Raw genomic sequence first — 17181 nt, forward strand, 5'->3', positions numbered from 1 at the left:
TTCGTGATTTCTTTAAAGAGAAAATAAGTATACAGAAACATTTATGCATGAGATGATATGATGTCTGGGATGTTGCTTCAAAATTATTCCGTGCAGCGGGGAAAAGTGGGTAGTGATAGAGATGAGACAAGATTGGCCATGAGTTGAACATTGTGGACCTGAAGTGATGGATAGATACATGGGGATTCATCTTACTATTTTCTCTACTGCAGCATATGTTTGAAATTTTCCACATTGATTTTTAAAAGAGATAATGGGTAAAGTGCTCAGAGTTGGACGGTCAAAAATGTCATTTCCCTTACCAGGGACCCGGGCCAGGGCTGCCCTTCATTCAGCTGTCACCCAGTTGCTGGCCTCAGCCAGCATCTCTTCCTCCACCAGGGGCCAGGCTGCTCTGTGTCTGAGGCTGGGACAGTGGGCCTGGGCACACATTCAGGGAGGGAGCCAATGGCAAGTCCGTGGTCACCCTGCCCACACAGGTGTCCCGTCTCTGAGATCTCGGTTCCCACACATGGGCATGGACAGTCTTACAGGAGGCCCTAGTGTACCTGGTAGGCAGAGGGCTCACCCACAGAGCAGCCATTAGAGGCCAGGGACCTTGGAGCAAATGCATTTCGCTTTTGTGTCCTTGTCAGGCCAGGCACAGAATTCCTGCAAAGAGCTTGTCTTTGGTACTTTAGCAACTGCAGAGTGTCACCCCTGGCTGTGGTGATTTCTCATCCCTTCTATTAATTCTCGTACAGCCCTGGCTTCCCTATCTGGGCCATTTCCACTTTGAAGACACCAACCGGAAGCCTGCTCGGCTATCTCCAAAAACTGTAGAAACATGTGGACACTGGGCCTGGCCCTGCTCCAGAGGGTCTTACTCCTATATAAGCCCCTCAGCTTTGCTTGGAGGCAGGAGTGTGCATCTCCCTTCTCAGATGGGGTCCACCTGGCCCCTGCATGGAAGAGCTGTCCGCACGTGTACCACTGATCCCAGGAGCAAAATGGGGTAAAATCCAGCTCACGCTTTGCTGAACAAGACACAGGTCAGGCAGTTGCGCCCACCCAGAGAGGTTCCTACCCTCTCATGGGCTAGAAGTGGGCCTAAACTCTCAACCCCCTTCCTCTGGCTTGTTCCTCCCATGCTCTGCAGATCCAACAGAACCATGAGAATCACACACCTCCCACACCTGTCACACCCCAGTGGCCTTTCTCCTCACTGCCTGATTACAAAGAGTCCAGGGCCTCTGTCCGTGGCAGCCCTCTTCTTTTGCTCATCCCAGCCTTGGTTCAACAGAATTTTCTTGTGTGTTCTTTGATTTCCACTGCTCCAACCCCTGCCCCTGCAGCCTCCATTATCTCCCATCTAAATGATGCCACAGCCACCAGCCTGGCCCCTCTCTGGGGGGCTCTAACCTCCAATCCTACCCCTACAAACAGAAACGTACCGCTCCCCCACTACTTAAGCCCTCACTTCGGGCACATCTAGCATGAGCCATGGCGTCCTCCCTGCATCCTGCAGTGACCTCCATCATCCCCCTGCTCACAGGACTCACATGCCCTCATCCTCACGGCCCCTTCCCACCCAGCCTTTTGTGTCCTGTCTGCCTATTTTCCATTTGCTAATGCTCTTTCTCTAAAAAAGAAAAAGAAAAAAAGGAAGATTGCCTACTACATATTTTGGAATAATTCTTCATTTACAGAAAAGTTACAAAGATAGTCCAGAGGGTTCCATCAACCCCTCACCTGCTTCCCCATAATGTTAACAACATACACTGCCATGGTGTGTCTGTCAGAGCTAAGAAACCAGCATGAGTTGTTGATGTTTTTTTCAACTTACTATTAAACAAGAAAGTCTAAAACTGAGTCGGCAAGTTGTACACAGTACTGGGAAGAGGAATGGCTGGCTGGGGTACACACTATGGGTTGCTCTAAGCTGAAGGTGGACATTAGGAAGCAGCTTCCGGGACAGCATCACTGGCGTCTGGTGGCCTTAAGGGAGCCCAAGGTCCCAAGCTCTGTCTGACAGGCTGACCCCACAGCCTTCATTCACCCCAGGAGAGGCCATGACTCCGCCATCTGATCCCAGAGGGGACTGTGATGGGGTCAGGAGAAGAAAAGGAAAAAATAACATCCATCATACCAGCCTTGCCCCAAAGTTCAGCTAACCTGCCAAGAGGAAAACATTTTCTATGTTTCTATGTCTCACTCCAAGGAACAATTTATCAGTGCTACAGAGCTGTCAGCCGCTGACATGATAAGGAATAACACCAAATGAATAATGTTTCCTCCAAAACCAACTCCTTTAATTACAAGCCTCTTCTTTCCAGAAGACAGACAGAAGATGCAGAAACACCAATTTCATGCACTTGTGCCTGAATAATGTCTCCATGCTGCTTTTTCCAGATGGCGACCTTCTCACTGGAGGGACTAATGATGTGGGCATATTTAGGCAAAAACCAATAACGGAGTCTTTAACCTTCAACAACAAAAAGCGTGTTGTACAAAATGTTCCTTGGGATACATTAGAAAATATCAATTACATTGCTCACTGAGGTGTAATCAGCTGTAATAATCAAAATTAATTTTTAAAAATAATTAAACAGACCCCAGGGCAAATAGTTGATGCTCTTCTCCTATGACATCACAGTCTACATATGTACCTGAGAAGTTGTGCCTTCTGTTAGCAACAAAGGCATCTCACGAGGATGAGTGATGGATGCAGGATGTGAAGGCTGCTGAGTTTCATCTCAGTGAAAAGAGGGAACGCATTTTATTCCCTCGCTCCATACAGTGCCACGCACAGTCTTTAAGAGGCTCCTATGTACCAGGCACGGTGCCCAGCCCAGAGCAAGTTACTGGTATAGGATGCTCCAAAGCAAAGACAGTTCATTTTTAAAATTAAAACAGTCTACTTTGTTTCAAAACGAATTTGTCTTTTAAAAGTCCACAAGATAATATAAGCTGAAGGAAGGATGACTAAATCAGATCGAAGATGGACGAGGTTCAAACAGGAAGGCAGAAGCAGGGAGAGGGGTGTGTGCATGTATGTGTGTGCATGTGTGCATGTGTTTTGCAGAAATTTATGGCTCTGGGTGTGTGCAGTTACAAGAGCTGGGCCACGGTTATCTCTCTGAGCTTCTGAGTGCCCAGATGACTGTGCCAAGAAATCTAAGTGTGACAGCAGTCCTGGTGTTCATGAGTTGCTTTGGAAAGGCACAGGTCTTCCTGATGGTGACAGCTAAGGGAGATGTCCCCCAGGGCCGCCCTCTCCCCACTTCAGTCCGGCCACACTGTCCTTTGCTGCCTTAGAACACCCCAGCACATGCCAGTCTCAGCACCTTTGTCTGATGGTCCCCTCTTTGCCTGACCACTCTTTCCAGAGAGTCTCTTCCTTATTTCTCTGCTCCCACGCCCCTTTCCAGAGAGGGCTTCTGACCACCTTCACATAAACAGCCACCCTCTCCCACTTACCCTGCTCCATTTTTCCTCATTGCAATTAACACCCTCCATATTTACAAATTATTTATCTGTTTATTGTCTATCTTTACCCCCTAAAATGCAGTCTCCATGAAAGCAAAGAATATGTCAGATTTTCTCTCCTCTGCAGCCTCAGTGCTTAGCAGGGTATAAAGTAATACTTAATAAGTATTTGTTGAATGAATGAATGAATGAATGAATGGAGACCTCAACTGATGTGGAAGACAGTATCTTCAGAGCCTGCCTTCACCAAAGACAGCCAATTTAAAATATTCTTGCCTCCAGATCTCTCCGTGTGAGCCCATAGCAAACTATTACAAGCCATTTGTAGACCTACAGGGCCTCAAACACTGCAATCTATTCCAGCTTCTTTCAGATGAACCATTTCTCAACCAGTCTCCCCAGCACTCAGAGGCAACTGAGCCATGCCAATGACAGTGACCTCGGAGGGGGTGGGGGACTGGCAAGAGGCACACCCATAGCCTACAAAGGTTCCCATGTCCAGCATGCCCATGTCCAGCATCCCTGCTGTCGCTTCCCTAGCTTCCACAGCCAGACTGAACTGACCTCCTGGGGACAGAGATGACTTGCTCAAGGAATGGAAGCTCCAGGGTGAAGCCAGAGGAAGAGGGGCTGGGCCCCCGCTAGTCAGGAGCAAGTGCTTGGGCACAGGTAGGGGTGCTCCAGCTTCTGGAGCTTGGCGCAGCCATACCACCTGTGAGATGGTCCTCCCTTTGGCAGGGACTGATAAGGTAAGATGGAATTTCAGAAACTGTCTTCCATTTCTAAAGCCCTTGCAGTTTCCAAGGGCTTCCACAGGTTCTAGTGTAAACAGAACACAGTCCCAGTTGTAAGATCAGGAATTGAGGCTCTGAGAGGTCACAGAAGTGCCCAAGGTCATGTTGGGCAGTACGGAGACAGGAGATCCTTTCTTCACACTGCCATTTCCTGGCTGCAAAGCCCTTGACTGTTGTTTTTTTTTTTTTTTTAAGATTCAGTTTCCACATCTATATAATGGGGCTGATAATAACTGTGTGATACACCTGCTATGAATCTAAGCGAGTTGTTCACTCACTCAGTCAGCCAGTCAACAAGCTTACTGAGCAGGGTTTTCCATAAGCCAACATGCTGAGGACACAGCCTACCCTCAGTACTGAACACCAGGTGGCCACACAGCCCTATCAAGTTCATTTTCTGTCTTCCCTTCTATGTTTGGTCTCTTTCCCCAGATGTCCTATATCCTCTTCTTTCTGAAGCTTGGAAAGAGGAAAATCTCCTTCCCCTGCCCAGGCAGCCCTCACTCCCCTCCTCCCCAGTATCTGATGATAGTGCCCTCCCATCAGTCACTGGCCACAATGGACAACAGAGCCATGGGAACAGCAGAGCCCACATTCAGAGCAGGTGGGATTTGGAGTCAACCTCATTTTCCAAAGTTACATGGGCCGAGAGCTCCAGTTGTGTCATGCGTCTATCAACCATCTATCCCACCTCCCTGGGGAGCCCCCTCCCACAATTCCCCAGAGTTTCCTATCCCACTGTGTAGATAAGGAGATAAAGACTCAGGGAAGTTAAGTAAATAGCCCAGGGTCTTCTGACCCTAAGGTCATGTCCATTCAATGACCATAGACTGCCTCTGAAAATAAGTCAGTGACCCCAGCATTAGAATATGACAGATTGTGTTCTCCAAAAAGAGCCTCAGCAGTATTTCTAGTTCTACATGCTCCTGCAGAACCTTACCACTTCCCTACCAGAAGGTAGAGTCTATTTCCCTCCCCTTGAACTTAGGCAGAACTCTGTGCCTGTCTCGACCAAAGAAATGCAGCAGAGGTGAAGTTAGGTCATGGAAGGCAATGTGGCTTCCGCCTGACTCTCTCTCTGTATCTCTCTGTCTGTCTCTCTTTCTCTCTCCTTCCCCCTTCTTTGGAAATTAGCCCTTGAAATCCAGCCACCAGGTTGTCAGAAAGCCAGGACACATGGAGAAGCTAGGTACATGTGTTCCAGCTAACAGTCTCAGCTGAGGTCTCAGACTAAAGTCAGCAGGAACCACCAGATGTGTGAGTAAATGAGCCTTCCAATGGTTCCAGCCAAGGCTCCAGACCTCATGGAGTAGAGGCACCTCCCTACCCCTGTTGTGTTCCAAATTTCTTATGACAGCATCCATGATCAGAAAAACTCGTTGGTGCCACTGAATTTTAGGATGGTTTCCTATGCAGCTTTAAAGAAATGAATTTGAAAAAAAAAAAAAATTCAGCCCCACATAGTCAAGAGGATCCACCACTACATCTCCTGGTAATGGTGCCAATGTTTCTGTCCCTCTTTGCCGAGCCCACACATATATCTCCTGCTGAGCTGCAAGCTAGGGCTCTCTAAGCATACCTGACTCAAAAGGAGAGTGGGAACAAGGACTGGCTTGGGTTTTAATGCCATAAAGAACACCTGCTCTTGGAGTTCAAGGGGAGCCCATATTCACTTCAAGTTAAAGCTAGCCTAAAACCTGGCTCCCCTAGATACAGTCTCAACTGGGAAGTCACATGCCTAACCTTCCATGCTCAGAAGAATATGGAATTGGATCATGTCCAGAAACAACAGAGAGAGAAGACATGACTTGTGGGGTTTGGAACAAATGCCTGATGCTTCTCTAAGGAAAGGGGTCTGAGCTCACCTCTGTCTTGCACTCAGGGTCCTTGGCCTGCCGCCCAGGCATCAGCCTCATGGCTGAAGACAAGCTGCCACTCCATGAAGACACTTTGCTGTGGTGTCCCACAGTCGAGCGACTGGTCAGCGACTTCTTCTCGGATGCTAGGAACAGGGAAGTAAAAACTGTCAGAGGTGAAGTTGAGAGGCGCACACACGATTTCTACAACTGGCTTGGCTTTCAAAGAGCCCAGTGAGCCACCCCAATAAGGAAAACAGCCCAGGCTACAAGCATACACTGCCATTTTCTGACTAAGACATATAGGGTGGGTTTTGGGGTCACCAGACCCAGCTTAGACTCCTAGCTCTACTGACTCAAAGTGAGATGCTGGACAAATTAGCTAAATTGGGGATAATAGCATCTAACCTCGTTCTGGTGTTATGAAGAGTAAATAAGATTATGTGTTTAAAACATAGGTCATCAAATATAGAGAATTTTCAATATGTTATTGTTGGCCAAAAAGAGAGCCGTTTGTAAGCACTGAGGTCCATCTCACCACTTTATTCACTATATGTGTATGGAGATAGATGTCCCATCTTATTAAACTTTTCCCTGAAATGGAATCTGACATTTTGACTTCAAATTACACATGTCTACACATAGGCATGTACATACATACATATTTTCCAGGGCTAGTTTGGAAAGCCAATGAAATAAAAGTTCTATATCGCCAGACAACGTGGGATGATACACATGGAAATAACTAACTCTTGAATCACTGTGAATTTTGTGATACTGGAAGACTTAAAACAAGTACATGAGCCATAGTTTAGGAGCAATGACCACTTTAAAAACAAAATTCTGGACTCTGAGAAACAAACAGGGTTTTAGAGGGGAGGGGGGAGGGGGGAGGGGGGATTGGTTAGCCCGGTGTTGGGTATTAAGGAGGGCACGTACTGCATGGAGCACTGGGTGTTATATGAAAACAATGGATCGTGGATCACCATATCAAAAAACAATGATGTATTGTATGGTGACTAACATAACATAATAAAATTAAAAAAAAATACAAAAACAAAACAAAATTCCGGGTGGGTGAACTGGCTGGCTCAGTCGGTAGAGTGTACGACTCTTGATCTCGGGGTTGTAAGTTCGAGCCCATGTTGGGTGTAGAGATTCCTTAAAAATAAAATCTTAAAAAAATTAAAAAATTAAAACAACATTCCTATGGCTGCATTAACTAATATGAAGGGGGCAATGTTGAGTCACTAAAAGAATTCAAGGATCATTACTATCTTAGGGATGAAAACTTTCACTTGGAACATGAAGAACCTGGGCTCCAGGTCATTGCATGACTTGGTGCAAGGTTTCAAAGCTGGTAGGTGAATATCAGGGCAGGACCTAGAACCCTAAACTCTAGGCTAGAACTAGAGCTCTGACATGGCATCCACTCTAAGAGATTACTAGAATCTGCTTGCATCTCTGGCTTTCCTTTCACCCAAGCATTCATTCTTTGTGTGCAAAGATTCACAAGGTTTCAGTGACATAAATCCCACCCACCAAAGGGATGAAAGAGAAAATCTGGTTGGAAAAGGCTCTGGGCCCTGAGTGAAACTTTGGGAAAGTCTGCATCTATGAGACCCAGCAGTTCTGTTCTCTGGAGCCAAGTGGACAGAGACCTAAGTAATGCTGCCAGGCCTTGAGCATCGTCTCTTCCCAGAGTGGGGTAATCTCTTCAATCTTCACTTCACTCTCTCCAGGTTTCACAGAGAGATCAATCTTGAAGGTGTCCTCCAGCTCCTGCCGCCTCTGTGCCATGAGCTGCTGCCAGAGGGTCCGCACCATCTTTTGGATGTTGTGCTGGACTAACAGAGAGAGCACATCACACAGTCAGGATGGCCTTGGTGCCTCTCCCAGCAAGGGCCAGGAGATGGTGTATCATGGCTGCTTTTATTGACTCTTTCTTGAACATCACTCAAGCTTTGCAAGCTCCAGCCAGAAAACAGTTAATATGTAGACAATGCTACCAACTTCCATGTGAGCTGGCCTTTCCCCGAACCCTAACTGCCCACCACCAAGTCCTGACTGCCTCAGATGTTCAGAGCTGGGAAACATTATTGATGGACACAAGGGGTCTCTTTCTCCTACCCCCCAAATTCATTAGATACCAAACAGAAAAAATACCTGTGTAAGCTCTAGGTAACTAAATACCACCTCCAATAACTCCTTCTAACCTACCTTTTATGTTGGTTCCTCAAAAGAAAGGACACCAATCCCAAAACTATGCTTAGGGACCCAGGACCCAAGCCAGTCCTCTTTCCTGACACTGAATCATGCTTCCCACCACCCAACAATCTCAGTGCCCTGGATTTGCCCAGATATGGACCAACCTATCAGGCCAGTTTTACCTGCTATGCCCTGTAATTATAGTACCCTAAATACCTAAATGCCCTTGGATCTTGGACCACCAAGTCACTCCTCTAGTACCAGCCTCTATAGTCCATTTTTCTCGCTCTAGGAGGATGGACATTGTTCCGTCCACTTTACTAGCCAAACCCAAAATATGAATGTTCATGTTGTAATTTACACTGTGTCAGAGTACACTTTAAACTCACAAGAGTTTTAAGCACTGGCTTTGGGCACCTACATGACCAGAAGACAGAGGCCCTTGTGCCTACTATCTGGTATCACAAGATAAGTGGCACAGTTGGCAAACCAAAGTGGTGGAAGAAAGTCTGTTGAAGCTTCCTGTGATCAAAAGAGAGCAATTTCTAAACACATGGATCTGGCTGCTATTTTTTTTTTTAATTGGCAATCCCTTTAACTTGATTTGATGTTAGCAAATCCAAAAATAAACTCCATCAAGCCAAAAATCTCATAGAAATAAGGAATTTATTAACTCCATTCCCATTTTCTAAAGAAAGTTGAGAGAGAGCTAGGTAACAGCTTGAATGAAGTGAGATGACATTGCAGTTCCCCTAACGATCTGAAGGAAAATTCAAGAGACCGCCTGAGAAGTGAAATCGCCTTATGGTGAAGTCCTCTGGAATTTTATAGTAAGTCCGCCAAGCTCTTAGTCTGACCAAGTCCCATACAGGTGAAGAATGCAACCCAGAAATTACCACCGCCTATCCACTCTCCCCAAAATAAACAAAAATATAATGTACCATCACTCAAACTTGGGAAGTCTTCCTCTCCTTTTTCTCTCCCTTCTTCATTTGGAGAAAGAAAGACTTGATGATAAGGAGTCATTCTTGGCTTGGGTTCCAATCCAAATCCTTCCGGATAACTAGGAGACAAGAGATTTTTCACTATGAACTCCAGTTTCTTTGGGATCTTTCCATTGTTCTTTATTACAGATAATCATCCTCCAAACTTAGTACATACTGGCTGGAAAAACTTGTCTATTTGAGTTAAAGCAAACACCTCATGACAACTTCCATGACAGATATTATACAATAACAATAGGAAAAATAGGAAAAACTCCTTTTTTTAAATTAAAAAATTTAAATTTTTTTAATCCATACTCCCAGCAGGTCCCCTGAACCTTCTCTTGGTTACCCAACCATCAGAACTGGTCATTTGTTTTTGTAGATTCCCAAAATTTTGAACTCTGCCTTTGTTTGGCACTGATCTCATCCCACCTGGAAGGGGCCAGGCCAGCTTCATGGGCCCGTGACCTGTGCAGTTGCACAGGGTTCACTCAGAAATGTTCCATGCTTGGGTTTTGCTGTCACTGTCTTGAAATCTTAATAATTTTTGAACAAGGCCCCACATCTCCATTTTTCCTGCACATCATGTAGCTGGTTCTAAGTGGAGGCATAGTGGTTTACATACTGTATTCTCCATGAACCATGTGCTCTAGGGCTCCTAATCATGTTAACATCCACGTGCCTTCTTCTCTGGGCCTCTTCAGTCAACCAAGCAGAACAGACACTCAGTACGTGTTTGTGGATTGAACCAAAAATGATAAACAAGGGAATGAAAATATACCATCATATGAGAATGTCCATTCTTTTTTTTAATTTTGTTTTATTATGTTAGTCATTCTTGAAATTTCAAGGATAAAGTCCTTTTGGATTTGGAGGCCATTTAGCTAAACAGAGGGATCTGAGGAAGGTGGAAATCCAAGCATATACATAAATTGACATTCCTCTGTTCTTACCTATGCTTCCAATATGGGTAGGCTTACTTCTTAAAACACAGGCAAGAGAGCAGAACCTCCCAATTTAACCCACCAAAAAGGGATTCTTTTATTTCAAACAAATAAAATGACAAGGGCCTCCTCTGGGCTAGAAGTGTTTTCCAGTGATTCCCGGAGAGTTTTAAGACAAATCAAGTTGAGTTTTGTAACATTCAATAATCAGTTTGACAGGATTTTTGGAATTTTTTTCAAGTAATAAAACATAATTTATACTGGGGTTAAACAACAACAGTAGCAACAACAACAAGACAAGAGCAAAGTATAATATCACATAGCCTTCCTTTCTTCTACGCTCAACATGGCTCTATGGATAAGAGATAACATTTGTAAGGAGTATGATGCCAAGGCACTGGTGATATAGAATATTCACAGAGAAAAAAAGAAAGTGCATATATACAGAGAAATCTAACATATTTTCAAAATTTGGGCTTTAAGAAAAGAATTTAAATAAACTTAATTCAGGGGGTGCCTGGGTGGCTTAGTCAGTTAAGCATCTGACTCTTGGTTTCAGTTCAGGTCATGATCTCAGGGTTGTAGGATCAAGCCCTGTGTAGGCCTCCATGCTCAGTGCAGAGTCTGCTTGTCTCTCTCCCTCTGCTCCTCCCCCACCGCCATGCTCTCTCTAACAAATTAATAAAATCTTTAAAAAAAAAAAACTTAATTCAGTTTCCTTTTATTAGTATTTCTTATACAAGTGTGCTTATGGATATCATTTTATATTATAAATTGTATGCATATAGAAAATTATGCCTGGCTTGCATGATACAATTTATTACATATTTTCCCAGTCTAAGATTGCATTTATCAAATTTTAATATTTCTGAAATTGGGCTGCATCATAAAATCAATGTATATGTTCAGTGTTGGAGTTTTCTGCCCCCTAAAATGAAATCAATAAGCTATCTTACAACCTGAGAATTGTGCAAATGGGGTAAATTATTATTCCATGATGATTCTAGCGGCTCAGTTACATGGACAGATCTGAGGACAATCTACTATATTGTCAAACACTGCACATAATTTGGACAACCAGATAAACAAAATATATATATATATATATTTTATGTACAATATATATATACATATATATATATACAAGTGATATATATATTCGTATTGACCCCAATCAAGTGTCCCTCTAAAGCTTGCTTTTCTGCATGGACCACTAGAAGGCAAGGAAACAACAAGTAGGCAGCTCTTACCTTCTCTCACTGAGCAGCAAAAAGCAATGCATGAGACACAGGAGGAAGCTGACGTTGGAGTTATAGGTAGCAAAGATAATGTCCCAGTGTTCCTGTAGGAAGCCCAAGATGCTGAAAAGACTGAGGCACTCGGAGAGGGATTGCTGGGGCTTGGACAGGCAGTAAAGAATGACTTTATTTAAACTGCTGTATAAAGCACCGATGACAGTATCCCTTTGAGAAGAGGCATTCTCGATGACCTGTGTCATAAAATAAACACACACATACACACACACACACACACATATGCTTGTGAACACTTTGCAAGTTTTAGATACTGACCCAGTTAACTATGAAAATGACACAATCTTAGATTCTTTTCTGTATTTCAAAAAGTGATGTGATCTAAAATTAAAATAGGACTACTTTCCTCTACCTTTGAGCTTCTATTTAAGTGAATGATCACTAAAGTAAATTCAAACATCTGGATTTATCAAATGCTTGTGTGGAAAAGAATATTTTAAAAATTAAAATTAAAAATTAAAAAATAAAATTAAAAAAAGAAATTAAAAGTTTACCACTATTGTATTATAAAAACAGAAGGGAAATTCCTGAAATGTTTGTTACATGGTTGTGGTTGACACTCAGTGTATAAGAACATGCTATTAATAGTGTCTAATTTTTTAATACATTATTAACTATTAATAGTAGTTATGTGTAGAGTGTTTACAATATTCCAGTTATCCTATTAAGCATTTTTGCATCGATTTACATGAATTGCCGCATTTAAACATCAAAACATCATAAAATGAGCACTAAGATTATCCCACTTAAGGGATAAGGAGGCTGAGGATCAGAGAGGTTAAGTGGTCGGCAAAGGTCAAACCCACCCCAGACACTCGAGTCATGCTCTTAACCACCATGCCATCTAAAGTAGATGGGAGGCCAACAAATTTTAGTACATAAGAAACTTAAGAGGGGGGAGGCAGAAGGTCCTGATTCGTAGCCTTAACATTGATGGGTCCATCCATCTATTTGGCTTCATTGCTTCACTGTAACTAACAGATTAAAAAAAAAAAAAAGTCCTGGAGATCTAATGCACAGCATAGTGACTATAGACAATAATAGTGTCTTATAAACTTTAAAGGTGCTAAGAGACTAGATCTTAATTGTTCCCACCACAAAAAAGAAATGATAATTATGTGACTTGATAGAGGTGTTAGCGAACACTACGATGGTTACCCTGTTACAATCTATAAATGTATCAACTGTGGTGTACCTTAAACTTATACAATGTTATATGTCAATTATATCTCAATAAAAATAAATTTAAAAATTTTTTAAAGAATCCATAGTCAAAGATTATGTGCAAAATGTTTCATTCTATCAGAAAGATCATGTTAGTTAGAGATTGCTCTCTTAGAATTGTATAGGTAATGTGTTTATACCTATGAATTTAAGTTTTATTTAAATCTGCTGGAAATTGGGATTCATGTTTTTAATCATCATCCTGTCCTGCTCCTCAGATGGGTCACATCTGTCAATCTGATGTTAAGAGAGTCAAAGGCAGCGAGGAGGAGAGAAGGATGGAGGATATGTGCAGAGCGGAGTCTGGCCTAGTGCCCCCCGAAGGCACATCAGCCCCAGGGGGTACCCACTCTTTGATGTTGGCTCTGAGTGTTTGCTTTGACCACTGGGGAGCTGCTATGGACTGAATGTTTGCATCCCCCCAAAACACATATGTTGAAACCCTAGCTTCTCACTGTGATGGCACTTGGGAGACGGGGTCTCTGGGAGGTAAGTAGGTCATGAGGACAGAGCCCTCATGGTGGGATGAGTGTGTCCTTCTGGGAAGAGACAAGAGCTTGTTTCCTTCTCTCTCTGCACTGCATGAGGATGCAGTGAGGAGATGGCCATCTGCAAACCGGGAAGAGAGCCCTCCCCAGACACCAGATCTGTGGGCACATTGACCTTGGACTCCCCAGCCTCTAGAACTGTGAGAATGTCTGTTGTTTAGCCACGCAGTCCATGGTGCTGTCATCATGGCCTGAACTAAGATGGGAGCTCAGCGGCTACTCTCATTTCTCAGCACAACTTGCCGAGAATCTGATTTTAATCCCCTCGGAGCCAACAAGGCATATTTCTCCTGTCTTGGGGTTATTCTTGGGGTTATTCTTGAGGAAGCATCTGAATACGTTCTTTACAGACTTGCCCGGAACTGTGCGTCAGCCAGACTATCACCCTAGGATAGGCCCAGTCCTGGGTTCTGCGGCTGACTCAACAGACAGAAGTATTCTGGGGACACTGATGTCACCCTCTCTATGAAGAGGAAGGAGAGTGCCCTCCCCACCCCAGGTTCTGCTGCAGAAGGCATGCCGAGAACCACTGGCGGGAGTTTCTGGAGGCAGAGTTCAGCTTTCCAGCAATCACAGATGCCCCACTGGCTGGGACCGCCTCACACCAGCATGAGCTCCTCACATAGGGAGGGTTCAAGGCAAGAACGAATGGCCACTTGTCAGGAAAAGTCTCTACAATAGAAGATGAGGACAAAGTAAAGGGTTCCCGTCCAGAATTTTGAGATTGTGTGATTCTGTGTGTGTGTGTGTACACATGTACAATAAAAAATGTGCACACATGTATACACACACTTACATCTGAAGGTGTATCTATAGGCGTGCATTTGCTTGTGTGGGTGTGTATGTACATTGATCTGGGGAGAGAAGGACAGCACATGCAGGAATAATCGGACTAGGAAAAAATACTCATGAAAATTTCAGGAAGGCCCAAATATGACCCATGGAGGTGCATATTAAGAATGAAATTAAATAGGCCTTTTGGAGATAAGGATATTTGGCCCTTTGTTGATGACGAATAACAATAACTAAGATTAAACCAACAATCACAATAAAAACCCAAAGTGGGGGTGTAGAGTCTAGGAGGGGACACAGCTCAGCTGCCAGCACAAGGGGGTGCTGCTCGCACTCACTGAGATGGATCTCAAGGAGCCTGAGCTAAGAGCCCTGAAGTGCACTCAACACCCACCAGGTACCACCTGGGCCATACAGGTCCTCTTCCTTCCTCCCACTCCTCTCAGAACCTATTTCCAGGAAGGACAGTGGCTCCAACTGGACCAACTAGACAGCAGCCAACAGTGAATCACACAGACACTTGGTGGGTCCACAGGAGTTTTCTGCCCACCACCCCCCCTGCTACCCCCATGGCCAGCCCAGAGTTCTTACCACCACAATGTGGTCTGTGATGAAGAGAAGAATGTGTCTGGGGTCTGCCGAGAACATCCCACTGTACAGTTTCTCCACCAGCTTCTGGGTGAAGTGGGAGATGTTTGCGAGTGAAGGAGCAGCAGCTTCTGCATTTGGCTGAGGCTCTTTACTGCCTGGGGGTGGGTGAGGGCACAGACCACGTCTGAGAAATCATCAGAGTCCAAATAGCCTTCTCTCCACAACAGTCTCGAAGCCCCTCACGGTAACCAACCACAACTTACTCACCTCTGTATACCCCAATGTAACCTTCTGCAGGCTCTGCTGCTGGAAAATGGGTTCTTATACACAGTAGGTGCCCAATGAATACACTTTTTTCAAAGTAAACTGGTCTTGAACAATTTTGTCAGTGACATAAACTAAGTGGGGAGAAGGCAAACCAGGGGCAGCATTTCTTCCAAGGAGGCATTTGGAAGGGGAATGGAGGAGAATTTAAGGCATAAGGTAATTGGGAAGGCTGTCATGGTGACCCAAGGCCCTGTTGCTACAGGGAGCAGAGGATGACGCTGTAATGTTGATCTGTCTGTGCTCACCACCACGGCAGGCACTGTGCTCAGAGGGGGATGTGATGCTCTCAGCTAATCCTTATAACAACCCTCTGAGCTAGCCACAGTTGCCATCCTTACTCATGGCTTCAGGCACCTGCCCCGAGCCACACTGCTGTCTAGTGACAGAGCCAAGAGCAGAACTGGGACTATCAGCTATGCTTTTCACCACGCTACCTTACTGCCCTGCAGATGCTTCCCAAGAAAGACCAAAACTCAGGGTTGCCACACTGTGGGGCAAGGAAGAGTCTGGAAGATGAGCCATGTCACTAACGATTCTGTGGCTCAGAAACCACAGAGAGGACTTTATTGTAATCCTGTGGGGAAGGTAAGGCTCCCTGGACCTAAGTATTGTGAAGGCAGCTTCAATCTCAACTTCTTAGGGGCAATGGCAGCATCTTCATCCAGGTTCGTCTGTTGAAGAAACACTTGCTGTGGCCAGTCTTGGGTGCAGAGAACAAGATGCTGAGCAGAAGAATGTTAAATTCCAGCTGCCATCTTGACTTCCCTCAAGGGAAGAGGCCGATCCTACTGAAGCCAGAGGAGAATGGATTTGAGCTCAGAGGCTCTCTGTCTCTGAGTGGCCCAGTGATGGCAGGGCTGTCATGGAGAGGGGCACACGTGCCTCCCCTGGAGCCTCTAAGCAGGGTCGGTGAGCTCTCATGGTGGATTCATGGAAGGACTGATGTGCAGGTGGAGGGTGGCTTCCATGGCCCTGCAGCACTATGAGCCAGGGGCTGTTTTTCCTGCTCAGCTGCTGGAAGCTCTGTGTCATAAAGGAGGAAAGTCACCCCCACTCACCTCTAAGCATGGGCACGTTGCCTCCACTTAGCGTGTGAAATATTTCCATGGTGGAAAGCAGGACCTCAGACTGGAAGTCTCGCTTCTGTTGGCTGGTGGCATTGTCTGGAGAAGCCTGGAATCACACCGGGGACGAAGAGAGTGGCCACACAGCCATCACGTCCACCTCGTGCCCATCAAGCCTTCCTGTGTGGCCCGTATGCTAACACCACAGCTGCCAGGAGTGTGGGCTGCCCGCAGCTCACAATTGCCCCTTCTCCAGGGCATTGCCCTCTGCTGACGAAGTTCCCTCACTTGAGAGGTGACACCCACTTCCTGGGTGGAGGAGGCAAGTTGTGGAGGACCCACAGGCAATGACCACCGGGCAAGTACCTCAAGGTGGGGCCAACTCGGGCAGGCAGATAGCACACCAAGTGTTCCCCTTGGGACCAGGCTATGGCGGAGACCATTTCTTAGCTTGCTTTTCCCCTGTCCCCCTCTGCTGCCTTTCTCTGCTTCTCCTGAGAGCAGAGCCCCCAGATCACTTCCACAAAATCCCTGCTTCAGGCTCTGCTTCTAGGGACCTGGCTAAGCCCTGCCCTCATGCATCTATCCACATGCTGCTTGGTGAGCTCCCTGCCATGCAAGGGTCTGCAATTCCTACCACATCACTGTACTCCCAGGAGATGTTCTCAGCCCCCAGCCAGCCGGCATCTGCAGGCCTAGGTGAGCTCTCCAAAAAGATCCTGGGTCTCCCTGGGCATTCCCTGCCCTAGTGGTGCCCATGTCCTCCCAGACCTGCTCCCACAGCACACAGCCCCAAAACTCCCTTTCCAACTCACCTCCAGGAGCACTTCCAGAGGCAGCCACTGTTTGGGGTTGGAGGCCACCAGCAAGAACTCCCTCAAGAGTAGCTGCATGAACTCCCTCAGCTGCTTCCGGGTGGGATGTGACTGGACAGGAGCCTGTAGACCCTCTGTGATGCCGTTGCCTTCGGCTTTAGTCCCAGGGCTGCTGGCATTCTGGGCAGGCTGAGTCATGGGCTCCTCAAAGACAAAAGAACCCCCCCATGAGTGGCCTGCCCTGCCTCAGG

General features: G+C 45.6%; 1 protein-coding gene across 9 annotated transcripts in view; it reads right to left on the reverse strand.

Moving 5' to 3' along the window:
* Positions 1 to 17181, reverse strand: part of WDFY4 (WDFY family member 4) — a 286087-nt gene that overhangs the window by 137777 nt on the left and 131129 nt on the right. For 8 of the 9 annotated variants that reach the window (XM_036103144.2, XM_036103140.2, XM_078077459.1 and 5 more), the window contains 7 exons: positions 16931 to 17134; positions 16110 to 16224; positions 14725 to 14879; positions 11507 to 11745; positions 9268 to 9389; positions 7780 to 7965; positions 6128 to 6264 (listed from right to left, as the gene is read on the reverse strand). In XM_036103144.2, coding sequence (XP_035959037.2) covers positions 6128 to 6264; positions 7780 to 7965; positions 9268 to 9389; positions 11507 to 11745; positions 14725 to 14879; positions 16110 to 16224; positions 16931 to 17134 — 1158 coding nt within the window. The remainder of the gene's footprint in view (positions 1 to 6127; positions 6265 to 7779; positions 7966 to 9267; positions 9390 to 11506; positions 11746 to 14724; positions 14880 to 16109; positions 16225 to 16930; positions 17135 to 17181) is intronic. The other variant, XM_036103143.2, reaches the window with a different exon arrangement.

The sequence above is a fragment of the Halichoerus grypus genome, chromosome 7 (genome assembly GCF_964656455.1).
Source record: "Halichoerus grypus chromosome 7, mHalGry1.hap1.1, whole genome shotgun sequence".
NCBI lineage: Eukaryota > Metazoa > Chordata > Mammalia > Carnivora > Phocidae > Halichoerus > Halichoerus grypus.